This window comes from Trichomycterus rosablanca, chromosome 22, assembly GCF_030014385.1.
Source record: "Trichomycterus rosablanca isolate fTriRos1 chromosome 22, fTriRos1.hap1, whole genome shotgun sequence".
Classification (NCBI taxonomy): Eukaryota; Metazoa; Chordata; class Actinopteri; order Siluriformes; family Trichomycteridae; genus Trichomycterus; species Trichomycterus rosablanca.
Window position 1 is genome coordinate 1,586,478 of NC_086009.1, and position 26,878 is coordinate 1,613,355.

Sequence of the window (26,878 nt, forward strand, 5' to 3'; positions counted from 1 at the left end):
TGGCCCACCAGTGTTGACATCTGGAGGCTCTCGAGTTCGAATCTCGGCTCTGCTATCAGCCGGCCAGGCGCCTGCACAGACACACGGCTGGCTGTGAGTCTGTAAAGGGAGGGACTACGGCGGAAACAGGGATCCTCGTTTTTCTGACAGTAGGGGGCATCTCTCCATGCATATAGGGATCTGTAAGACTCCGCCCCTGGCAGGTGAAAAGAAGCGATCCCTCACATCCTGTCTCTGATCCTCTGTGCGGTCACTCTCGGTCGGAGAGCTTCACGGCCACGCCTGCCAAGCCCGTGCCGGAGCGGCGCATCGGCCTTTCGAGCGCACGCCTCACGCCAGGAGCGTTTAGCTAAAGAGGCGTGATGTCGCGAGGGAGAACGACGCCGTATCAGCAGAAACACGTCCGCCGCCAACCTGTCGTCACCTTCCCAACGTGTGAACAACAGCAGGGATTCTGAGGACGATCGCGCCAGTGTCTTTATCTGCCAATCCTGATAGACCTAATGCCTCCGGTCGCCACCTCGAAGGCTTACAAAGAGGCGTCAGCAGCTGTGGTTGTACTTCTGAAAATAATATTCAATATAGACGGGTGCCCACAAGCCTGAAGGTCCGTCTTCTCCTGCCAGGACTAGATTTTAGATCAAATAAGAACAACGGCGATACTGTTAGCAGCACCGATCGTCAGACCCTCCTCCTGCCACGCCGACTTTCTCTTTGCCCTTGGCACGGAGAAGCTCTTTGATGTCTCGTTTCCAGCTCGCGCTCCCCTCGCCGCGTAATCATTTTATTTTTCAGGTTTTCACGTGGGACCGCGCAGCCTCGACTTCAAGCGCCTCCGTTTCAAACAGCTTCAAACACGATATTATAATCAGCACCGCTAGAGCGCTGTCAGGGTTCTAATCCCAAATGTGCCGAACCCAGGCGTGTCCTTGAGATCAGAGGGGAACCATCATGGCCTTCTGTGTCCTTAAAGAGGGATTACGATATTTTGGGTCACCATGGCGGATCTAGTCCGTGTACCAGACTTGGGCGCTTCATAAAGCAACCATCCTATTACTATCCAGGCATGGGACCTGCACTGATAAGTGCACCTCAAAATGACTGGTCATTTTCAGCCACCACCAACCTTATATTAGGACTTCAGCCGATCATGTCTGTGCGGACGCCCGACCGGCTGATAGCACTGCCAAGATTCAAACCCCTGGAAACACAACAAAAGGTGGTACAACGGATAAAGAAGTCAAAATAGTGCCATAAATTCTAGGTGCTCACCAAAGCAGCTCCTCGCATCTTGTGACATCACATCTTGTGTTTGGTGAATCGAGACCCTCCTCCCATGCTCAGGTGGTCAGGGTCCATTCATTCAGTGCACCAGAGTCCGAAAGGAAGCATCCGGACGTACCGTAACGGACTGCATTCACATTTTAGTACAAACACACACGAAATCTAATCGATTTTAAACCCAAAGTTAATAAATATGTCGTTTAGATTCTAATGGGAAAAATCCTGAACCCAGAGGATCCAGTTACTGCTCAGTGAATCTACGTCAGTCCAGATTCCATATCAGACGAGCTCAGTGACCCGGATCTGTCAGTCATAAAGCTCTGGAGACCCGTCCATCCCCCAGCCTTCAACCGGATCGCTGGAATTCAGCCAGAACGAACGTTTAAATGTATTTAAGGACGTTGTTGTCTCAGGATTTAAGAGAAGCAAATTGTATACACGTATATACATTACAAACGTGTGTACAGTGTGTAATGAGTGTCGTACCATCAAAAACAAAAGGACAGCAAATAATAGTCGCTAATAATCTTTGGGGGGCTTTTATTTTCTATTTATTTTTGCATTTTCTCCCAATTTAGCGTAGTCAATCTGTCTCCCCCTGCTGGTGGATCCCTGAGTGCAGTCGAGGTGGGTATATTGCTGCTTACGCCTCCTCCGACCCGCGTGCAGCCCTTAGCGGAACCCTTTTCACCCATGCACTCTGCACAGGTACCTCTCTATCACCCCACCCATGTAGTCCGGTCATCCCGCCCTAGCAGAACCGTGTCTGCTGCAGGCCCGTTAGATTAGGCGTCCAGACTGAGTTTCAAATCGAGGCGTTCAGAATTTCGGTGCTGGTGTGCTAGTGGAATATCCCACTGCGCCACCTGGGCACCTAGGGGGAGCATTTTTTTACCATATTTCTCCCAATTGAATCATTTCCGATTCCCCTAAAGGAATTCTTTTGACGCTTGATGCTATCACGCACCCCGACCAACACGAGTGCAGGCAGCAGCCACATCTTTTCACTTGCTAGTCTCACAGGGAGCCATATGTCATTAGGAGAGACACACTATGCACTCTGCAAATCGTCCATCACAGACCCAAAGCATCCAATTTTTACCCGTTTGCGTTATGCTTCCTCTCTACTGGTGCTGACCCCCACCCCGATTGAGGAGAGCGAGCTGACACATGCCCCCTCCGACACATGAGCAGTACCCGACTGCATCTTTTCACCTGCACGAGGCGAGTTCATATGCGGATCAGCCTTGTGCATGGAGAGCCACACCCCGATCAGCATTATTCCTCTACTCTGTGCGGTACCATCAATCAGCCAGCAGAGGTCAGAATTGCGTCAGTAATGAGGTCCCTATCCAGCTCCCAACCTGGATGAACAACAGCCAAACGTTGTTCATGTAGCGTGTTTTACCCAAAACGAAGCCAAAGAAGAAAAAGTCGGACCTGTAATGTTGTTATGGTTACAGACAAAACCCTGGGCTCAATGTGGACCGATCACATCATCATCTCACGGACCAGACTGACCCCTGGTCGGAAAGTAAGTGATGATGGAGTTGATGATGAAAGGCCGGATGAACTAAAAGGAACTTTTATGTCCTCAGATGAAAATGATGAAAGGAGGAACCTGGCAGGTCCGGAGGGAGGAGGAGGAGAAGGAGGAGGAAGATGAAGGAGCACCGGTAGTTCAGGGATCGGAGGAGAAATACAGAGGCCGACTGTGTTTGTTGTGTTTGTTTGTTGTGTCGGCGGCGCTCGGCTGCCGGAGCTAATGAGAAGCAATTAGACAGCTGCTAATTAAGCATGGCCGCCGGAGTGTGACTGGAAGTACAAGAGAGGAACCGAGCGTGGAGTGCCGGAGGAGTACTGGGGGAGAGTAACAGGGGACAAAACACCTTAAATATGGGAAGGGGGGGTGACATAAGGATCATATAATAAATAAATCTGTACAGTCTGACGTCCCTGTGAGTCCATCACACACCTGTTACTCCCTGTTACTCCGCTCTCACACTCGATACTCCTGATACCTGCCGATTAAACACAGTGGGAGTGTGTGTGTGTGTGGCTGACGATTCAGTGTGTGTGTGTGTGTGGCTGACGATTCAGTGTAGTTTGTGTGTGTGTGTGTGTGTGGTTGTCTACACCAGCTTCATGTCCTTGTGTTAACACTTTTGTCAAGATGGTATACAAGTAAGTATGAGTGTGTAAGTGTGTATAAATGTGTGTGTGTATGAATGTGTGTGAAATCCAGCAAGAGGTGTGTGTATGTGTGTGTGTGTGTGTATTAATGTATGAATGAGTGTATTATGGCTGTGTGTATGTATGTGTGTGTGTGTAGTCGGGGTGTATGTATTAGTGTGTGTGAGGGGTGTGTGCTCTCTCACTGTGTGTGTGTGTGTGTGTATGTGTGTGTGTAGTCGGGGTGTGTGTGAGGGGTGTGCTCTCGCTCTCTGTGTGTATGTGTGTGTGTGTAGTCGGGGTGTGTATTAGTGTGTGTTTGTGTGTAGACGTGAGTGAGGGGTGTGTGCTCTCTCTCTCCCTCTCTCTCTCTGTATATGCGTAGTCGGGGTGTGTGTATTGTGTGTGTCTATGCGGATTGTGTGTGTGTGTGTGTGTGTGTAGTAGGGGTGTGTTCTCTGTGTGTGTGTTTGTGTGTAGTAGGGGTGTGTTCTCTTTGTGTGTGTGTGTGTAGTAGGGGTGTGTTCTCTTTGTGTGTGTGTGTGTGTAGTAGGGGTGTGTTCTGTGTGTGTGTGTAGTAGGGGTGTGTTCTCTCTGTGTGTGTGTGTGTGTGTAGTAGGGGTGTGTTCTCTCTGTGTGTGTGTGTGTGTGTGTAGTAGGGGTGTGTTCTCTCTCTGTGTGTGTGTGTGTGTGTTCTGTGTGTGTGTGTGTGTGTGTGTAGTAGGGGTGTGTTCTCTGTGTGTGTGTGTCTCTCTCAGCCATCTGTGGTTCAGTGATGCTGAAGTGATGAATAAACCCTCACTGTGCTGCTGCTGCTATATTTATAATTCAGGTTTTTTTCTTCTAAATATAATAAATTAAGTGTAAATATCCGGGTGACAGAAATAAAATATTATTACAATTTATTTAAACCTATTATTTTAATTAAATATAATTTTAATTTTATTATGATTATTATTATTGTAAATTTTTATTATCAGTATTTTTTATTTTTTTTAATGATTATATACGTATTTATTATTTTTATTATTATTATTTTATTGTAATTTTTATCATCATTTTTTAAATTGTTATAATTTTATTCTTATATTATTGTTATTTTTTACTATTATTATTTTATATTTATTAAAACGTATTATTATTATTTAAATTATTATTATAATATTATTGTTATTTTTTATTATAATTATTTTTATTTGTTTATTATAATTTTATTATTATTAAATAATTATTATAATATAGTTATTATATTATTGTTATTTTTTATTATCATTATTATTTTTATTTTTTTTATATTATTATTATTTTAATTACTATTATAATATTCTTATTATATAATTGTTATTTTTTATTATTATCATATTTTTTTATAATTTTTTAAAAGAATAATAATAATTATTATAATAATTATTATTATTATTATTAATAATATAAATTTTGTCATCATTTTAATGTGGCTTTTGTACCTGTTGTAGCTGAAAACATCACACAGCGGTCACTTTATTTGAACAGTGTTTGTGATGTCCGGCGGGCGGGCGGTCAGGGCCGCGGTGAGAGACGCGTCCCTGTCAGGGTCCACAAACGTTTTCTCACGACGCGTCTTTAGCAGCAAACAATTACTGATCGCTGCAGTGTTGAGGATTAGTAGGCGTGAGCCATCATGTCTTCCTCCTCATGATGTACGGAAGCACACGGACCCCTGAGCACTCACACACGCACACACATACACACACACACACACACACACACACGTGCGGCGTCGCTTAATGTGCTCAGGCAGTAAATCCCACATCAGCGCTCTGACAGGAAGTCGGCGGGGACGCGGGACGGAGGCGTGCATAAAACACCGGCGCCACTTCAGAGACGAACGAGCGGCCGAGGAGTCGTTCACTTACAGCCTGGCTCTCGTAAACACTCCCTTTCATACCTCACATCAGTCCCTACACGCCCGGGGGCATTACCGTGAGGGTAGTCTGTGACTGACTGTACGTATGCGGACCTGATGGCTATCATATCGTATCTGGTCACCTGACCGTGAGATTGCTGGACGTCCCATTTTAAAACCGAACGATATTAAAATAGATCTATGAGCTGTGGGAAGAGCCGCTCTTCTGAGAAGGCTTGGAGTGCGTCTGTGGGGATTTGTGCCCAAGCTTGAGTTTGTCATTCAGGACGGACAGGACGGACCTTCCTTAAACTGTTGCTGCGACTTGATTTAGTACACCTGTTTGCAGTTAATGTGGCTAAAACAGTGGTGTCCCAATACTTTTGTCCATATAGTGCACCATGTAATGACTTTGTGATCTCCCAACCTCAGTGTCTGAATGGAAGTGAATCCCAGCAGTCGTGTTCCAAAATCAGTCCGAGTTCATGTGGTTTTAATGCTGCATTAAAACTGCAGCATCATCCTAATCTTTCAAATCGTTCTTTCTCGTAGCGACCGGGTATTTTAGTCCCTAAATTATCTCTAGCCCCCATGAGGCGGAGATGAAAACAAACCCATGCTGCGTCCTGGCCCCGCCCTGGCTCTCCTGCCAACGCTTTATTTAATTAGCCTAATTGAGAAGCTAGCGGAGCCGTTTTCCTGAGCGCTCAATATTCTGGACTCCTTGACATGAAAAATAGGGCTGCAGGAGCGAGGCGGCGTCTGCTTCACCCCCGCTTCGACTCCACTCCACCACCTACGCCCACGGCGGTCGGACCGGCGCATGCCGACTCTGCAGACATTCTTACACACCCCACCCCAACACACCCTCCACCCCACACCTCACCCCATCCAAACAGGTCATGATTAATATTTATGTTCTAGTTCTGGCTCCAAAACCTTGAACCCAGCAAGACCTGCAGGAAAGTTCTCCAACTTCAGACCAACTTTTGACCCGCAGCTTCGTCCAGCTGAATTCTGATGTACCGAACACCGGTGGTGATGTTTCTCTCATTCCACGGCACCTACATGCAGCAAGCACGAGTATGTGACGTCCAACATGCTCATAGTCTGGTGTCCGCATACTTTTGGCTGTATAGTTCATATATAGACGTGTTGTTTCATTAATCAACTTGTTAGATTTACATTTTCAGCATTTTTCCAAAGCGACTTACAGGGGCCCTGTTCAGGGGCCCAACAGTGGCAACCTAGCAGTGGTGGGCTTTGAACCAGCAACCTTCTGCTGTCTAGTCCAGTACCTTAACCGCTAGGCTACAACTGCCCATGTTTCTGTGTTATCATGTTATTGAATTCAGCATGCATGTGTTTTAGGGTGGGGTAGCGCCTCACAGCAAGAAGGAGCTGGGTTCGACTCCCTGGCTGGTGTTTGCATGTTCTCCCTGTGTCTGTGGGTTTCCTTCTAGTGCTCCGGTTTCCTCATACAAATCCAAAGCTGTGCATTCAGGTTAAATGCAGCTACTAGAAATTGTCCTAAGAGTGTGTGTGTGTGTGTGCCCAGTGATGGACTGGCGACCTGTGCATGGTGTTTTGCCCAATAAACCGGACCCACCGCAACCCTGACCAGGATAAAGCGGTGGTAAACAGACACTTATATTCACTACTTATTATTATACTACAGTATGTTATATATTATATATTAGTATTAATTATTTATAATCATTATTATAAAGATAACGAACATGAAAGGAGTTCACATGGATCCCGAGTTTGCTTTCATCTCGACCGCGCTCTAACAAATCGGCTCCGTTAGACGCAGGCTAAGGATTAGCGCTTAGCGTCATCGCTGAGACTGGCACCCACACGGGCATCCACACTGGCACAAGATGAAGCAGCAGCATCGAGCGCACACACCAGCGCCCACGCCGACTCGGAGAGGGGGTGAGTGACTGACAGGGTCCCGAACGACTTATGTGCTTTAAATCTCTGGAGGAGGGTGTGAGTCATAACTTTCTCTCTCACACACACTCACTCTCTCTCTCTTACACACACACACACACACTCTCTCTCTCTCTCTCTCTCTCTCACACACACACACTCTCACATCCAGATGCTTGTGGGTGTTTTTATTTCACCACAGCACGGATTTCCCAAATCAGGAATATCCCACTCACAGTCACGCAGGCGTACGTGGGCTCTTTGTTACGACATGGGGTCCCCCGGAAACCGGAATATACCATACGCATGGAAAATGGGTGGCACCACAATCCTGGTCGGGCGCTCCAGACACAACTGGGCGTTCCTCTGGGTACCTTGAAATGCTTTTTGGACCAAACAGGCATGGATTCCCATAGACATACTCCCACAGATGGTCTTGGAACGGGATGTCCAGCAAGGTCATGGTCCGGTGTCCACATACTTTTGGTCATATATTGTATCTATAGGCTGGGTTTGTTTATTATTATGATGTGGACGGGCACGGCTGATGTGCTTCCATGTAACGTCGCTAGCTGCCCTCTTTTCAATCGGTTACACTCTCTAGGACTCCAGATCACAGGCGGCTATAACAGTGCTTAGGACGGTCAAAAGTATTTGGACGCCTGACCATGAGCTTGTCGGACATCCTATTTAAAAAACAAATACTATTAAAACAGAGCGACCTCTATGTGATATTCTCAGCTAGAACAACAGCCGCTCTTCTGAGAAGGGAAGTATGTCTGTGGGAATTTGTGCCCATTTAGTCAAAATATGACAGTATTTGTGTGACTGGGTGCTGATTTGACGTTCCTGTTCGTTCCAGAGCTGTTCATTGGAGCTGAGGCTTTTCTTCAGGTCTTTATAAAGCTCGCTTTGTGCACAGTCATGCTGGAACATGAAAGGACCTTCCCTAAACTGTTGCTGCAGAGCTGGAAGCATGTAGTTTCCTTTAACTTGTTGATTTAATACACCTGTTAGAGACTCTGTGCCTCGAACATTTGAATTCAATAATTAGAAAGGCCGTCCAAATACTTTTGTCCATGCAGTGCATGAGGGAGGGGTGGCTCAGAGGTTATGGGTACTGGCTTAGTATTCGGAAGGTTGCTGGTTCAAGCCCAACCAATTAGAAGGTGTGTCCCGATACTTTTGTCCATGCAGTGCATGAGGGAGGGTGGCTCAGAGGTTAAGGGTACTGGATTAGTATTCGGAAGGTTGCTGGTTCAAGCCCAAGCAAGTGGAGCTCCTTTGCAGACATCTAGTCAAACTGTGTATTTAAGGAGCTCGCTTCATTCACAGCAGCACAAACAACTACATTTAATTATTAGGAGGGGTGTCCACATATTTCTGGCCACGTACTGAGTGCACCATTAGGGGTTTTTGGGGGGTTAAAGGCATCATTTGGCTTCCTGCGAATGTAAATCAGGAGTTATGGTGATTGTTTACACATCAGACCACTTATTATTTATTATTTGGGGTATTATTTAGTTAGTCGGGTCGGTAGCACAGCTGAGATTCTACCTGGAGAATCGGTGGGTGACCTTATCAGCTACGAGCACCGGAGCGCCGCCATACCGGTTTAACCTTGCAGTAATCCGGTACTGCATTAATCTTTCTGATCTCACAGCGCCCTCTGCTGGATGTGGCGGTCTTTGTTTCTTTAGATCGCTTCTAATTAATAGACGCGTACCCACGGTTTACTAATCCGTCCTCTCAGTTTATAAACTGTACCCACGAATTTGTAAAGTGTACCCTCAATTTAGCAAAACTATACCCATGGTTTATAAATCTGAGGGTACAGTTTACAGATCTGAGGGTACAGTTTACAGATCCGAGGGTACAGTTTACAGATCCGTGGGTACAGTTTACAGATCCGTGGGTACAGTTTATAAATCTGTGGGTACAGTTTACAGATCCGTGGGTACAGTTTACAGATCTGAGGGTACAGTTTACAGATCCGTGGGTACAGTTTACAGATCTGTGGGTACAGTTTACAGATCCGTGGGTACAGTTTATAAATCTGTGGGTACAGTTTACAGATCTGAGGGTACAGTTTATAGATCTGAGGGTACAGTTTACAGATCCGTGGGTACAGTTTACAGATCCGTGGGTACAGTTTACAGATCTGAGGGTACAGTTTATAGACTGAGTGTACAGATTACTAAACCGTGGGTATAGATTTTACTCTTCACATATTTTTTGTCTTAAGTGACCCCAAAGAGTGAGTGGTAGCTCGAAGGTTATGGGTACTGGATTAGTATTCAGAAGGTTGCTGGTTCAAGCCCAAGCAAGTACAGCACACTGTCCACATCTTTTAACAAAAACAGACAGAGATGAACTGATCGCTCGTGTGTTTATTCCATTTCTGACATTTTCAGATTTGCAGGACGGCAACAGTTACACCAAATAAGAAGCAAATAATAAACAGTGCACACAAATAACAACAATATCTACACACTCCTGATTAAACACTCAGCGCTTATAAAGCTCAAACGATGGTTTATTATACGTGTATTAACACTGATGAACTCAGAGCAACAGAATATAAACTGCCGTTAGGCTCGAAATATAAAAAAAAATATAGAAATAAGGTTCTGATCTTTGGATTGATACACAGGTCCTAAAATACTGAAATGTAAATCTCCACACACACACACACACACACACACACACTTGGTTGGTATATTTATTATAAGCCCAACAGTAAAAGTGAATCTACAGATGTGACACAATCCTATAGATATCATGTGGTACCACAGCATCAGATATTAAAAAAATACATCAAACAATAATCTCTTAATCCAGATTTATTTCTCACAGGTTTTAATCTACACACTATGTATACATTCAATCCTCCAGGCCCGATCCCACAACCATCGCACCCCCCCTGCGACATGTGTACAGAGCCGGCTGCTTCTTTTCTTTACACGAGACATTTTCATATGGAGATCCGTATTGTGCACGGAGAGTCACGCGCTGGTCTCTATTATTCCCCCGTCTCTGTGCAGCGCCCTCGATCGGCCAGCATAGGTCGTAACTGCAGCATCTATGAGGAATCACTTCCGTTAATCCCACCCACATCGGCCTTTTCCCGTTTAAATTAACGATAAATGTTTCTATGCTTTACGGCATTTCGGTTGACGTAAGGTTTCACGGGAACGATTTACATTTGGACAGCAGGGAAATCTGTAATACACACGGATGTAACAGCAACATTTTATCAAGACAAACTTTACTCAAATGTACCTTTAAAAGTGGCTCAATATCTGTTTTATTTATGGATTCTTTCTCATTTTATCCCAGTTTAGTCATAGCCAATTAATCTTCCCTTGCTGGAGACCTTGATGGCCTACGAGGAGGGTATATTCTCCTGACACGCGCTTCCTCCGACCTCTTCTTATTCGCCCGTACTTCCGTGGATCGGTGCATGAGGTTGGTCTCGCGCATGGAGAGTCACTCGCCGATCTCCTTGTTCCTCCACTTCTGTACAGGCGCCTCAAACTACTAACCAGGGTCCTTAGACAGCCTCGAAGGCCCCGTCCACTTTTTAGTCCAGGCTTTGCGCAGCCAGCAGACTAGTGGCCGATTTTGTCCAATAGGGGGCGCCCAGCCGACCGGTAGCAGAGCTGGGATTCAAACTCGGAGAAATTCAGAATTCCAGCGCTTGTTCGCTAGCGAAAAATCCCTCCTTCCATAAACACACACACACACACACACCACTTCATTGCTGTACACTTTCTCCAGACTTTCTTATTAAGCACAAACTTTCATCTTTAACATAAACAAAGCAAAAAAAAAAACTCAAAAAAAAAACTAAAAAAAACAAAACTAGTTTTAGACCCCTGACAGAGTGATTGAGCTTCATCTGCAACTGTTGCATGTTTTTTGATTGCATGTTTTCCTGCGCTAATGCACACAGTCACAGTCTGTGCTTAGAGAAGGTTAGGCACTTTATTTACAAGTCTGTCTGTTATTTTAAAAATGCCTGTGAACTAAATATATATATATAATTTTTTTAAAGTAAAAACTAAGTGCGAACAGTTTGTATGTACGCAGGTACCGATAGAATTTAGCCTCCTTCTAGCTAGCATGCTGGTTTCTTCTAATTAGCATGCTAAGCAGCTCCCTAGGTCAACATGACTCTGTTTACACACAGCGACACACTGCTGTGTGTGATACACACGTCCATTACAGAAAGAGGAAGTAGAAAAAGGTAGGAAAAAGTGTGTGTGTGTGTGTGTGTGTGTGTGTGTGTGTGTGTGTGTGTGTGTGTGTGTGTGTGTGTGTGTTTAGCACGTTAATAAGTGGCTCTGTTGAACGCTACACCAGTTCCACATAGTTGGCAGGATAAAGACCCTCTTTTCCTCCGTCCATCATCCCTCTGCACCAACCCCGATCGTCCTCGTCTTCAGTCTTCAAAAACTCCTCACCTACACATGCACACACACACACACACAGTTACGAGTAATAATTATTTTTATTATAATATAAAAGTCTCATCTTAGTTTCAAGTCTGTTTGGTCTTGATGTTGAATAAAAGTCCTTTTAAATAAGTGTTTAAATACTAGAGTAAAAATACTGGATTTTAATACTAAATTAAAAATACTAGATTTTAATACTAAAGTAAAAATACTACATTTTAATAATAGATTAAAAATACTAGATTTTAATACTAGAGTAAAAATACTGGATTTTAATACTAGATTAAAAATACTAGATTTTAATACTAAAGTAAAAATACTAGATTTTAATACTAGATTAAAAACACTACATTTTAATAATAGATAAAAAATACTGGATTTTAATACTTGAGTAAAAATACTGGATTTTAATACTAGATTAAAAACACTACATTTTAATAATAGATTAAAAATACTGGATTTTAATACTAGAGTAAAAATACTGGATTTTAATACTAGAGTAAAAATACTAGATTTTAATACTAGAGTAAAAATACTAGATTTTAATACTAGAGTAAAAATACTAAATTTTAATAATAGATTAAAAATACTGGATTTTAATACTAGATTAAAAATACTAGATTTTAATACTAGATTAAAAACACTACATTTTAATACTAGAGTAAAAATACTGGATTTTAATACTAGAGTAAAAATACTAGATTTTAATACTAGAGTAAAAATACTACATTTTAATAATAGATTAAAAATACTGGATTTTAATACTAGAGTAAAAATACTAGATTTTAATACTAGATTAAAAACACTACATTTTAATAATAGATTAAAAATACTGGATTTTAATACTAGATTAAAAATACTAGATTTTAATACTAGATTAAAAACACTACATTTTAATAATAGATTAAAAATACTGGATTTTAATACTAGAGTAAAAATACTGGATTTTAATACTAGAGTAAAAATACTAGATTTTAATACTCGATTAAAAATACTAGATTTTAATACTCGATTAAAAATACTAGATTTTAATGCTAGATTAAAAATACTAGATTTTAATGCTAGATTTAAAAAAAACTAGATTTTAATGCTAGATTTAAAAAAAACTAGATTTTAATACTAGATTAGAAATACTTGGTCCCAATCCTGGCTGGTCTGAGTTCATCACAAATTACTTAAAATTAAAGAATTATGTGGAACAACAAACAGAGACGAAGTGCAGACAGAAACACCTTGTTGACTAAAGAGGCAGCCGGACTGGTTTGGCCTGGTTTGACAGAAAATGCTGTAGAAACAACAAACAAACTATAAACCGCCTCAGTCCTGGTCTCACACTCATTAGTCCTGGTCTCGTATTAGTTTTGATCATTAAAGTGAATGAATGTTGGATGTCCTGGTCTTTTTGGAGAGATCGTCTCATGATGTGATTTTAAAACTGATGAGTCGAAGGTTCTGAGTTTCCCCCGCTTGTAATTACAAGTTTGACGACTGTTTTTTTACGAGTGTGAAACTTGTAATTACCGTAACTTCGAGGTGACGTGAATGCAGCATAACCAGTACTGTTATTTACCTGCTTTAAAGGACAGCTCATCCTGCTCCTGTCCAACGTAATCGTACAGAGCTCGAACCCGGACTCCACCGACCAGCACACTGAGAGAGAGAGTGACAACACACACACACACACACACACACGTTATAACACCTTCATCTTCTATCATTTTGTAAAGAATCACTTCATGATTACTTTGGCAGTTGTAGCCTAGTGGTTACTGAACTAGTAATCTAAAGGTCACTGGTTCAAGCCCCACCACTGCCAGATTGCGACTGTTGGGCCCTTGAGCAAGGCCCAACTGTACTGTGAGTCGCTTGGATATAAAGTGTCCACTAAATGCAGAAAATGTAAATGTAACATCAAATAAATCTGAACTTTAAATCCCACAAACTCACTTTCTCTCCGTCACCACCACGTTTGGATCTTTTTCTTTTTCTTTTTCTTCCGGCTCTTTCTTTCCTTTTTTGTGCTTCCTGTTTGGTACCCATTCCTAAAAAAATCAAAAATAAGCATTAAGACGGAAGATTCACTATATGGACAAAAGTATTCGGACACCCCGTCTAATTATTAAATTCATGTGCCACGACAGTCTCTTAACAGGTGTAATAAATCAATTATATAAAGGAAATGACATGCTTCCGACTTTGCAGAAACAGTTTAGGGAAGACTCTTTCCTGAAAAGCACAGAGCACTGAGCTCAGCCCCACTCAACAGCTCTGGAATGGACCGAAAAGTCAATCGAGTGCCCAGCCGTACTAATGCTTTCATCTTTTCACTGAGCGGGCACAAATTCCCACAGACGTACTTCAAAGTTTTGTGAGAAGCCTTCTTAGAAAAGTGGCAGAAAAGTTAACATAGAGGTCACGATATTTTAATGTCCAGCAAGCTCATGATCAGGTGTCCGAATACTTTTGGCCTTATAGTGCCGTTTGTGTGAGACAGAGAGAGAGAGAGAGAGAGAGAGAGAGAGAGTGTTTGTGTGTGTGTGTGTGTGTGTGTGACAAAGAAAGAGAGAGTGTGTTTTTGAGTGTGTGTGTGACAAATAGAGAAAGTTTGTGTGTGTGTTTGTGTGTGTGTGACAAAGAGAGAGTTTGTGTGTGTGTTTGTGTGTGTGTGACAAAGAGAGAGTTTGTGTGTGTGTTTGTGTGTGTGTGACAAAGAGAGAGTTTGTGTGTGTGTGTGACAGAGAGAGAGAGTGTGTGTTTGTGTGTGTGTGTGTGACAGAGTGTGTGTGTGTGTGTGTGTGACGATGAGAGAGAGAGTGTGTGTTTTTGTGTGTGTGTGTGTGTGTGACGAGAGAGAGTGTGTTTTTGTGTGTGTGTGTGACAGAGAGTGTGTGTGTGACGAGAGAGTGTGTGTGTGTGTGTGTGTGTGTGTGAACCTACCTGGAACTGAGGCCAGTCTGTGGGCATGCCTGGACCATGCGTGTTCTTCCACCAGCGCGTGTCGTCCTGCTCGCTGATGCCCATCAGAGTGTCGTGGAGTTCACTGTACACCGCCTTCACACTGAAAATAATACAGGTTTAGAAGTACGTCTATGGGAATTTGTGCCCGGTCAGTCGAAAGATGACATCGTTGATGATCAGTTGATGTTCTGGTTCATTTTAGAGTGGGACTGAGGTCAGGAGTCATGCTGGAACAGGAAGGGGCCTTCCCTAAACTGTTGCTGCAAAGTTCAATCATTAGAAGGTGCGTCCATATACTTTTGACTCAGAAACACAGGGTACCTCTCATTATTGGTGACATCCAGGTGTCGGTGGATGGACAGGAAGGCCTGTTTGAGGAAGCTGATCCTCTTCCTCTCCTCCTCCTGTGATTGGTCGAAGACGGACTCCATCTCCTCCATGTAGCGCGGGGCGTAGCGCGTCACCTCCTCCAGAACCTTCTCGTATCGCCCTCTCACCTGTAACACCACACGTGATTTTGGGAGGCTTCACCACGACCCCCTGTAACACCACACGTGATTTGGGGAAGCTTCACCACGACCCCCTGTAACACCACACGTGATTTGGGGAAGCTTCACCACGACCCCCCTGTAACACCACACGTGATTTGGGGAAGCTTCACCACGACCCCCCTGTAACACCACACGTGATTTGGGGAAGCTTCACCACGACCCCCCTGTAACACCACACGTGATTTGGGGAAGCTTCACCACGACCCCCCTGTAACACCACACGTGATTTGGGGAAGCTTCACCACGACCCCCCTGTAACACCACACGTGATTTGGGGAAGCTTCACCACGACCCCCTGTAATACCACACGTGATTTGGGGAGGCTTCACCACGACCCCCTGTAACACCACACGTGATTTGGGGAAGCTTCACCACGACCCCCTGTAACACCACACGTGATTTGGGGAGGCTTCACCACGACCCCCTGTAACACCACACGTGATTTGGGGAAGCTTCACCACGACCCCCTGTAACACCACACGTGATTTGGGGAAGCTTCACCACGACCCCCTGTAACACCACACGTGATTTGGGGAAGCTTCACCACGACCCCCCTGTAACACCACACGTGATTTGGGGAAGCTTCACCACGACCCCCCTGTAACACCACACGTGATTTGGGGAAGCTTCACCACGACCCCCCTGTAACACCACACGTGATTTGGGGAAGCTTCACCACGACCCCCCTGTAACACCACACGTGATTTGGGGAAGCTTCACCACGACCCCCCTGTAACACCACACGTGATTTGGGGAAGCTTCACCACGACCCCCTGTAACACCACACGTGATTTGGGGAAGCTTCACCACGACCCCCTGTAACACCACACGTGATTTGGGGAAGCTTCACCACGACCCCCTGTAACACCACACGTGATTTGGGGAAGCTTCACCACGACCCTCTGTAACACCACACGTGATTTGGGGAAGCTTCACCACGACCCCCTGTAACACCACACGTGATTTGGGGAAGCTTCACCACGACCCCCTGTAACACCACACGTGATTTGGGGAAGCTTCACCACGACCCCCTGTAACACCACACGTGATTTTGGGAGGCTTCACCACGACCCCCCTGTAACACCACACGTGATTTGGGGAAGCTTCACCACGACCCCCCTGTAACACCACACGTGATTTGGGGAAGCTTCACCACGACCCCCTGTAACACCACACGTGATTTGGGGAAGCTTCACCACGACCCCCCTGTAACACCACACGTGATTTGGGGAAGCTTCACCACGACCCCCTGTAACACCACACGTGATTTGGGGAAGCTTCACCACGACCCCGCGCCCGGGTGTGTAACATGTGACTGAGATTCACCTTCTCGGTCTCCTGGTGCACCAGGTCTCGCTCCTCCTGGATCCTCCTCTGTTTCTCCATGGCAACGTCGGGGTTCCCCTGCGCGTGTGTTTCCCTTTCTCGAACCGCGTGCTCCTTACGGCTGGCCTTGTGGAACGACACCCGCGCTTTCTCCAGCTGGAGAGAGAGAGAGAGAGAGAGAGAGAGAGAGAGAGAGAGAGAGAGAGAGAGAGCACCAGATATAACATCAACATCTAACAACTGGGAGTCACTGTACTGGTTAAGGTTGAACGGGATGACTTTACTGGTTTTGGCTGGGACTTTATTTGTTTAGGTTTAATAGATTGACTGTACTAGTTTAGATAAATGGGAAGGTAATACTGGTTAAGGTTTAATATGATAGATATACTGGTTTAGGTTAAATAGGAGAGCTATACTGCCTGATTTTAAATTGGAGGGCTATACTGGATAGGGTTTACAGGGAGAGCTATATCTCAGGTTAAATGAGAGGGCTATACTGCCTGAAATTAAATGGAAGGGATATACTGGTTTTGGTTAAATAGGAGGGCTATACTGGTTTAGGTTAAATAGATTGGCTGTACTAGTTTAGATTAAATGGGAGGGTTATAGTGGTTTAGGTTTAATATGATAGATATAATGGTTCAGGTTAAATGGGAAGGTAATATTGGTTTAGGTTTAATATACTGGATATACTGGTTTAGGTTAAATGGGAGGGTTTTACTGGTTTAGGTTACATGGCTGGGACTATATTGGTTTAGGTTGAATGGGAGGGCTCTACTGGTTTAGGTTAAATAGGAGGACTGTACTGGTTTAGGTTGAATTGGAGGGCTATACTGGTTTAGGTTAAACGGGAAGGTAATACTGGTTTGGGTTAAATGGCTGGGACTATTTTAGTTTAGGTTAAATGGGCGGGTTATACTAGTTTAGGTTAGATGGGAGGGCTATACTGCCTGGTTTTAAATTGGAGGGCTATATTGGATAAGGTTTAATAGGAGAGCTATACTGGTTGAGGTTAAATGAAAAGGCTATACTGGTTTAAGTTAAATGGGATGGTATACTGGTTAAGGTTAAATAGGAGGGCTGTACTGCCTGAGGTTAAATGGAAGGACTATACTGGTTGAAGTTAAATGAGTGGGCTATACTAGTTAAGGTTAAATGGGAAGGTAATACTGGTTACTGTACTGGTTGAACGATTTAAAATCAATAGTTCCAACTAAAATGTTTAGGCTGAATAAAAGGGACTCCGGGGTTAAACCACCGTTCCATAATCCTACTAAAAACACATGCAGGGACGTTGATCAGGAGGTTCTGACCTTCTTGAGTTTTTTGGACCAGGGCTTCTGAGCTCGAGCAAATCCCGTCTCGAAATCCTGCGACTCCCTGAAACCCCCGAACACCTTTTTATGGAAGGTCTCCTTCTGCCAGGTCCTGATCCTGTCGCCGTCCTCACAGACCAGGGAGCGACACATGTCGGTGTGGAGGCCCGAGAGACGGTCGGCGGAGGAGACGAAGCACTGCCAGGCTCGCATCAGGGAGCCGTACAGAGGACCTGGACAGAGGACGGACACGTCAAGTCCACGTCAAGTCCACAAACGGATCAGATAAACTGACTGCTAAAGGAACCCCACACACATGAACAGTTTTATTCTAATAATTGCAATCTAAAAAGAACAATGTCTTTTATTTTTTAATTATATGCATAAATTAATAATTATTAATATAATAAAATGTTTGACCTATAAATACAACTTCCACAATTAACACAAGGGGTGAGGAGATTGATGCACAACCTCTTTTTTGCAGGTTCACATATTTATAGGAACCTGAAAGGGACAAACTGTATGGTCAAAAGTATTTGGACACCTGAGCATGAGCTTGTTGGACGTCCAGTTTCAAAAACAAACAGTATTAAATCAGAGCGACCTCTGTGATAATTTCAGGGATCTTTCCGTCTCTTCTAGGAAGGCTGTCAAGACTTACTAGTATGTCTGTGGGAATTTGTGGGCCTTCCCTAAACCGTTGCTGCAAAGTTGAAAGCGTATCACTTCTTTTATATAACTGATTTATTACTCCTGTTAGGAATCAATGTACAGTAGCTGAAAGAAATAAATTCAAATATTAAAAGGCGTGTCCCAATACTTTTGTCCACGTCGAGTATTTGGTAGAATAGGTATGATGCAGCAACATGGGTCCTGGAGACCCGGGTTTGATCCTCGTCTCTGGTGTTTGTATGAGAGTTATTAGTGTGTAACTGTGTGATGTTCTGAGATAGAGCGGCACACTGCAACCCTGACCAGGATAAAATATTAACTTATATTAAACTGATAATAAACAAATGCCTCAATTATTGGGACTTTAAGGAACAATTTATGTAAAATTAATGCCAAATTCCTGATCAGTCCTAAAGGTGCACAAACTTTTTCCTGCCTGTCACATGCTCCGGGACTGTCCGACCATGGGCGCTGCAGGCGGGAGGAGAATCCAGAGCCGCCAGAATGACCCGACTGTAACATGAGCTCTACTCACTGGCGTCCACTAGTGGCTTCCACTTGCTGCTCCACTCGTTGAGCTGCTGAGCGTAGAGCCGTTCCACCCGCGCCCGCTCCTGTAAACACGTCACCAGGTCGTTACAGGCCTGGAAGGCGTCCTCCGTCCTCTTCACCGTCGTCTGGTAGTTCCCTGGCTGAGACAAAAAGAGCTGAGACTGTTCATTCGGGGAAAATGTGTCCTCGTCCCGAGAGTATAAACATTAACACTGTGTGCAGAAAAGTATCCGGACGCCCCTTCTAATGATTGAATTCGTGTGTTTCAGTCACAGCAGTTGTTCATTAATTCAAAAATTAAAAGGCGTGTCCCAATACTTTTGTCCACGTAGAGTATATTTAGCCGAATAGGTGTGACACGGTAACGTGGGTCCTGGAGACCCGGGTTCGATTCTCTCTGATGCACTCAGAGTGAGAGAGAGCAGGATGGTGTGTGTGAGAGCGAAAGGCGTATGGAGTCGGGAGCGTGTAATAACATTTCCACACGGCCGACATCCTGTTTGTGGATGTGGATCCTGGAACCAGATCCGTTCTTCTCCTGGAATCTGAGACGGTTTTCCGGGTTTCTTACGATTTTATCTTCCGGCATCGCGGCTGCGTCTCTGTCTCGCTGATCTGATTCTGTTCTTATCAGCGTCTGTAGGTCTTAATCTTATACTTTCATCCTCACTATCTAGCGTCATCTTATTCTGTGTGTGTGTGTGTGAGTGTGTGTGTGTGTGTGTGTGTGTGTGTCTCGCTTTCTCTTCAGTCTTGGTGAAAAATGAAAACAGCTGAGGAATTCGCTCCGTCGGCCAAGATCACGCCGGAGCGCCGGAGAGCGACGTGCCAGCCAATCACAGCAGCCCGTACGCTCCCATACAAGCACTCCACCGGTCGCAGCTTTACCGCCGCGCGTAGACGACCTAGCGGCGGTGAACGTGCGCTGCCGGCCACCTTCGCCAACCTCCAACGTCGCATCACGCCTGTAAACAGCTGGAGCTGGACGGTAACAGAAGCCCAGTAGGGACATTCCAAATACTTAAAGATGGGGGGAAAAATATGTCGTGAGCCAAAAAAACCCAGAGACGCCGATTCAGGAGTCAAACTGGTGTTACTGGGAAAAGAGAAGCTTATTTACTGGAAATCTGACACCAGTTCCTCACATTTATGCAGATTTTATAACAAAAACGTGTATTATTTATTTACTCATTTGTTCAGTGTCCGTTTTACCAGCGCTTTATCCTGGTCAGGGTCACGGTGGGTTCACTGAGTAAAAGTCAGGAAACACACCGGACAGGTCACTGGTCCATTTATTGGGAATCAAACCCAGGACCTTCTTGCTGTGAGGCGATAGTGTTACCCATTGTACCACCCTTGTTGCTAATTTGTTTTTAGGAGGCACAGTGGCTCAGTGGGTAGGAGGGTCATGGGTTTGATTCCCCATCCTGGCAGCCAGGGTCTTTTCTGTGTGGAGTTTGCATGTTCTCCCTGTGTCTGTGTGGGTTTCCTCCAGGAGCTCCGGTTTCCTCCCACAGTCCAAAAACATACAGTCAGGATAATCGGAGATACTAAAGTCCCTCTAGGTATGAGTGTGTGTGTGGCCTGTGATGGACTGGCGTCCTGTCCGGTGTGTTTCCTGCCTTTTGCTCAGTGATTCAGACCCAGAGTTTAATGGCTGCATGAATGTGAGTGACGGTTTCCTGCCGTTACGGCCTGTTGCTCTTACAGGAGAAACATCCAGCTCGAGTGAAAGGTATGTACGTGTGTGTTTATCTCTCACCATCCAGAAGCTCTGATGTTTGGCATCTTCTGCCTTCTTCTCTGTACACGTCGATGACATCGTGAGTCCTGGAATGTAAAAATAAAGTGGGTTTAGCACGTGAGACTGTTCTGTAGGCCAAAAGTGTGTGGACACCCGATCCAAAAGTGTGTGATCGAACATCCCGTCCCAAAAACCATAAGCATTTTTGTATAGCTTACCTCCGGCCCTCCACTGTTTTGGAACGGTTTTTGGAGGATTTTAAAGTGTGTCTGTGGTCATTTGTGCCAAAAGAGCATTTGTGACTGAACTGCTGCACAGGGGTGTGGTCATGCTGGAATGGGAAAGGGCCCTCCCCAAACTGATGATGCAAAATGTGATTTTACACACCTATTAGCAATAAGACCCCAAAGAGAAGAACATCAGACCCCAAAAAGGAGACATCAGACCCCAAAAAGAAGAACATCAGATCCCAAAAAGAAGAACATCAGACCCCAAAAAGAAGAACATCAGACCCCCCAAAAAGAAGAACATCAGACCCCAAAAAGAAGAACATCAGACCCCCCAAAAAGGAGAACATCAGACCCCCCATAAAGGAGAACATCAGACCCCAAAAAGGAGAACATCAGAACCCAAAAAGAAGAACATCAGACCCCAAAAAGACCCCAAAAAGGAGAACATCAGACCCCAAAAAGAAGAACATCAGACCCCAAAAAGAAGAACATCAGACCCCCCAAAAAGAACATCAGACCCCCCAAAAAGGAGAACATCAGACCCCCCAAAAAGAAGAACATCAGACCCCAAAAAGAAGAACATCAGACCCCCAAAAAGGAGAACATCAGACCCCAAAAAGAAGAACATCAGACCCCCCAAAAAGGAGAACATCAGACCCCCCAAAAAGGAGAACATTAGACCCCAAAAAGGAGAACATCAGAACCCAAAAAGAACATCAGACCCCCCAAAAAGAACATCAGAACCCAAAAAGGAGAACATCAGACCCCCCAAAAAGGAGAACATCAGACCCCAAAAAGAAGAACATCAGACCCCAGAAAGAAGAACATCAGACCCCCCAAAAAGGAGAACATCAGACCCCCCAAAAAGAAGGACATCAGACCCCAAACAGGCGCAGCCATGCTGGAACGGGAAAGGGCCTTCCCCAAACTGATGATGCAAAATGTAAAATTGATTTTACACACCTATTAGCCATGAGTCTGGCCTGAACACCTGAACCCATGAGTGTCATTCATTTATTTATTCATGGTCTAGTTTACCAACACTTTATCCTGGTCAGGGTCACAGTGGGTCTAATTCACTTGGCAAAAGGCAGGAAATACTCCGGACAGGTTGCCAGTCCATCACATGGCACGCTATTATCCTGAATACAGACGGACACCAGGAGAACATGCAAACTTCATACAGAAAGAACTCTCTGGGAATCGAACCCACCACTGTGCTCCCCTTCCCCCAACAACACAACATGTTGTTATAAATAATCGGTGCTGAATTGTATGGCTCGCACCCCTGCCGAATACTATAGCTCCCACCAATTGTCGGGCAATCCTCATGGTTCTGAATTACAGAACTACACCCCCTGTGTAGATGTATGTTTGGTCTCGGCTAATTTGAGCCCAAAGGGGTGTAAAATAAAGACCTGGAGACGTGCCAGCAACCTTGAAGCGTGTGGTATCCTTTATGAGATGTGTTGTGTGTAAAACATGCTTTATGGACTGGAGCAGACGTCGAACCGTCCGCCACTAAAGACTCACAGAGACCGTAAAGGATTTAAGGGATTTTTAAAGAAATATAAACGCAAAACTCACTGCATGTGGGAGCCGAGGAACCTCTACCCCCCTGTCTACCCCCCTGTCTACCCAGACTTCCCAGCCTGGAAACATGAGCCATTCCAAAGTTCACCATCACCACGACGCTCGTACTCATATCTGGTGGGTCGGGGTATCTTCAGCCAGAGGCCACTTGCATGAGCATGAGGACACACGGACATCCAAACATGTGTTTTGCAGACGTGTCCAAACAGGCCAACACACACACATACACACACCCCGCTGACAAACCCGCATAGCTCGAGGCGTATCGAGTGACGAGCATGTTCTATCACAAGACTGCAGAGGGAACAGGGAGAAGGTCTCAGAGTCCATCAGACCGGCATCTTCTCCCCCTTCACTTGCTTTTGCTCACACAGATTATTTTAGGATTAGACTTGTGTCTTTTAGGAGTAAGTGGATGTAATTTAGGGTGGGTGTCCATCAGGGTTGCATCTAGCCTTTATACTTGCTTGGAGTCATCTAGTCATCTTACTTCTTATGGCTAGAGCTCATTTCCTAATTGGTTATTGGAAGACCGAGTAGGGAGCAAAGAATCTGAGACCACCAATAAAATCACTTCTTTTTTGCTTTTTCTTGAATTTATTACAATGCATTTCATTACAAATTTAAACCTTAAAGCTGTACAACAACAACTTAAAGACTAAAAATGAATAAGAAGGGCTGATTAGGGTGGCCACATCCAAAACCCTAAAAAGGAAGGACATCAGACCGCAAAAAGAACATCAGACCCCAAAAAGAGGGCACCAGACTCCAAAAAGAAGGACATTATACCCAAAACAGAACACCAGATCCCAAAAAGAAGGACATTAGACCCCAAAAGGAGAACATCAGACCCCAAAAAGGAGAACATCAGACTACAAAATGAGAACATCAGACCCCAAAAACATGACATCAGACTCCAAAAAGGAGAACATCAGACTACAAAAGGAGAACATCAGACCCCAAAAACATGACATCAGACTCCAAAAAGGAGAACATCAGACTACAAAAGGAGAACATCAGACCCCAAAAAGATGACATCAGACTCCAAAAGATGAACATCAGACCCCAAAAAGGAGAACATCAGACCCCAAAAAGATGACATCAGACTCCAAAAGAAGAACATCAGACCCCAAAAAGGAGAACATCAGACTACAAAAGGAGAACATCAGACCCCAAAAAGGAGAACATCAGACCCAGGGACGTGGTTGTTGTATCATATTTTGCTCAGATCTGACCCTTGGTACTTTCTCTCTGTTATCAGGTCTGGTTAAATTGCTAATGGTCCGTTCTCAAAACACTCCACCCCGCTCTCCGTCCCTCGGCTGGCGCTTGAGCTCTTTAATGTTTTGTGGTCTTTATTCTGGTTTGATTTTCTCCTTCTAGTGAAGATTATATTAGTGATTATATGAGCGTTAGTGTCCATTAGCCGTCCTCTCTCTGTATCATATTACAGGATAGTTCAATTATGACTCGTTTTTGTAGAGGGTTGCAATAAGGGCGGTGCAGGGGGTGGGTGGGGCATTTACATGGATCCCATAACCAGAGGAAGCTTATGGTGATTATGGCACTAAATCTTTAGTGGGCATTTTAATTCTGTATGAGACGTCCAGCAAGCTCACGGGCACGGTCAAAATCAAACAAACCCATTCCCTGTAATAAGACCATGTGACCAGGGGCATCTAAACTTTTGCACACAGTGTGTTTCTGAATTATATTGTTGTATTTTTGTACATCAGGAGGGTTCTTCTATGTTTTGGGGTTGAGAGGATCCCATGATGCTCCTGTTTTAACCTGCACTGACTGTTCAGCTCAGGTCGTTCTCTTTCATCTCTTTTTCGGTTTGATTAGCGGAGTTACAGACGTCACTCCTGCTCTTCCGCTCCCTTTTCCCATAAACCAGGCTATAGATGACCTCCGACCTCCTTTCCTGTTCTGGCGATGTGACCCCCCTACTCGCTGAGCTACACATTTACGGATGTGATGTTTTGTATAGGGTCTCATCACCCCCCACCACCCCACCCCTCATTTCCTGTTTGGCTTCGTTTCTGTTCTCTGGACCTTCGCTGCGATTCTTTCCATATAGGGGTTTATTTATACAAACCTCAATTCTTTAAAAAAATCAGTGGAACAGATGTTAATAAAAGCACAAAGCGTCATTTAAAAAACTCTCTTGAACCTGTATTTAGTTAAAACAATATAACCCCCCCCCCCGCCGGTCCGTGAAATTATATCTTATATGAAACCATAGAAGCGCTGCCGTAGAGAGTTGTTTTTGCCTCTTTAACCATCCTCCTCACTGTGAATAAAGGCACAATGCACTCGCAAACGATTCCAGGCGAAGTTATTACAGCTCCCATGTTAATAAATGATTGTTAAAAATGCTCCCTATATACTCAGTAGAGTATTTAATAATGTCTATCATGATACTAAAATTATAAATAAGTATAAATGGCTACACGTCACCTGACTACGCTTCCTGAACTTCACTTAGAGAATGAATTCTTGATGTGACAGGTGAATAAAGAAGATTTTCCTCCCTGTTCTGATCTGAAATGTCACTGTGTGTTGTTTAGAGTGAAGTATATGTAGAAACATGCACAGATAGCTGCAGGGATGGTAACTGCAACCTGTGCTGGTTCAGCCTGTTTGTCTGCTACTGTGAAATCCCCCAGTTTAATACACATCGTAATTACAGGAATTGTTTTTCCTTTGCAGCAAGTGATATATGCATATATACGTACATGTACTGTGTATTTCATTTTAATATATAGTTTATATAACACTGGGTAACACACCCTGGACAGGACGGCAATCAATTGCAGGGTATTGACCATCCTCCCTCCTCTATCTATATGTAGACGCTGATCGGCAGCACCAATAGGGATTTGAACCCTTGATCTTAGTGGTAGTGAGCTAGCGTAATTTACCCCTGTGCCACCCGAGCAGCTTATATAATATTTACACATACATACATACATACATATAAACAAATACCCTGTTCAGAATATTCCTGCCTCGCACCCAGTACTTCCCTTGTTTGCACAGTGTGGAACCGAAATGTGTGGCATGCATGGGTGGCATGTTGGCAAACAGAGCCAATTCAAATCTGTGCCACCAGTCACCAGTCTTCCCTCATCTGTGTGGGTTTTCTTACACCCACCACACACACACAGAAGGTGGATTGGTTGTTTTTAATTGAGTGTGATGCCCTGTGATGTATTGACGCCCAATCCGAGTGACTTACTAAGATTCTGACCAGGAGGAAGCATTAATGAAGTGAATTATTAGATTGTTTCAATTTCCTACTCGTGATCAGATCAGATCTGCCATTAAAAGGGGGCGAGAGAATATAAAGATCATTTCTTCCACAGCAGCAATACTGAAACTGTTCCAGGTGAGTTTAAAGTTGCTGTCCAACATCAAGAGTTGACAAGACACAAGACACTGACCCAAACACAGCAGAGATCTGGGACTGATATGAATCTGGGCTCAGTGAGCACGAGTTCAGGCGTCCCATTTCCACCTCTCGTCCCCCGGCCCCCATTTTGACAGTCATGCATAACTGAACTCAGATGCACCAACACCCAAGAAATACATAGCAGCGTACAAATGCACAGTCCAGAAATAGAGAACGGATCGTGCATTTGCATGCCACAGCAGTGACTTCTGCTAAATAAGAGAGCACACACAGTCACAGTGGGGGGTCGTAAAGGGGCCACGCAGGAAAACAGGGCTGAATAAAGAAAAGGAGACTTACTTTCAGCTTTGCTTCTTTTGCTTTTCTTCTTTCAAATGTCAAAAAGTAACTTCAGTTCCTCTGGCTGGAGTTCCTTTTTTCCACCACCGCACCCTGCCTCTCCTCCTGCACTCTTCTGACTTACTGTCAGTGTTTGATGAGGTGGCTCTGCTCCCTCTCTCTCTCTCTCTCTCTCTCTCTCTCTCGTGCTCTCTCTCCTCATGTTGAATCATTATACAGTAGTGCTCCTCCTCCTTAACTGCCAGACTGGTTTGCCAGTTTGGTCTGCAGTCAATTTACAGTAAATCAAAGGAAAACAAACATGTACCAGGCAACAAGATAGATAGATAGATAGATAGATAGATAGATAGATAGATAGATAGATAGATAGATAGATAGATAGATAGATAGATAGATAGATAGATAGATAGATAGATAGATAGATAGATAGATAGATAGATAGA

At 44.3% G+C, this 26,878-nt stretch overlaps 1 protein-coding gene across 2 annotated transcripts; it reads right to left on the reverse strand.

Moving 5' to 3' along the window:
- Positions 1–10,103: 10,103 nt before the first annotated feature.
- On the reverse strand, positions 10,104–26,520 carry si:ch211-51c14.1 (protein kinase C and casein kinase II substrate protein 3). Of its 2 annotated transcripts, XM_063019058.1 has the most exons (10): positions 26,436–26,520; positions 20,874–20,941; positions 19,095–19,251; positions 17,882–18,117; positions 16,569–16,724; positions 15,013–15,188; positions 14,671–14,791; positions 13,681–13,775; positions 13,304–13,383; positions 10,104–11,742 (listed from the first exon to the last, which is right to left on the reverse strand). In XM_063019058.1, exons 2-10 carry the CDS (start codon positions 20,931–20,933, stop codon positions 11,633–11,635), a joined length of 1,191 nt encoding a protein of 396 aa, XP_062875128.1. In that variant the 5' UTR covers positions 20,934–20,941; positions 26,436–26,520; the 3' UTR covers positions 10,104–11,632. The 2 variants fall into 2 exon arrangements, with proteins under 2 accessions (XP_062875128.1, XP_062875129.1); XM_063019059.1 differs by lacking the exons at positions 20,874–20,941; positions 26,436–26,520 and adding an exon at positions 19,683–19,722.
- Between the last annotated feature and the right edge of the window lie 358 nt (positions 26,521–26,878).

Excerpts from the sequence above, each read along its gene's own strand:
- si:ch211-51c14.1 (XM_063019058.1), bottom strand. The coding sequence starts at position 20,933 with ATGTCATCGACGTGTACAGAGAAGAAGGCAGAAGATGCCAAACATCAG. Across the intron at positions 14,792-15,012 it reads GATGTCACCAATAATGAGAG|TGTGAAGGCGGTGTACAGTG; the intron begins GTACCCTGTGTT and ends TATTATTTTCAG. Across the intron at positions 11,743-13,303 it reads TGAGCTGTCCTTTAAAGCAG|GTGAGGAGTTTTTGAAGACT; the intron begins GTAAATAACAGT and ends GTGCATGTGTAG.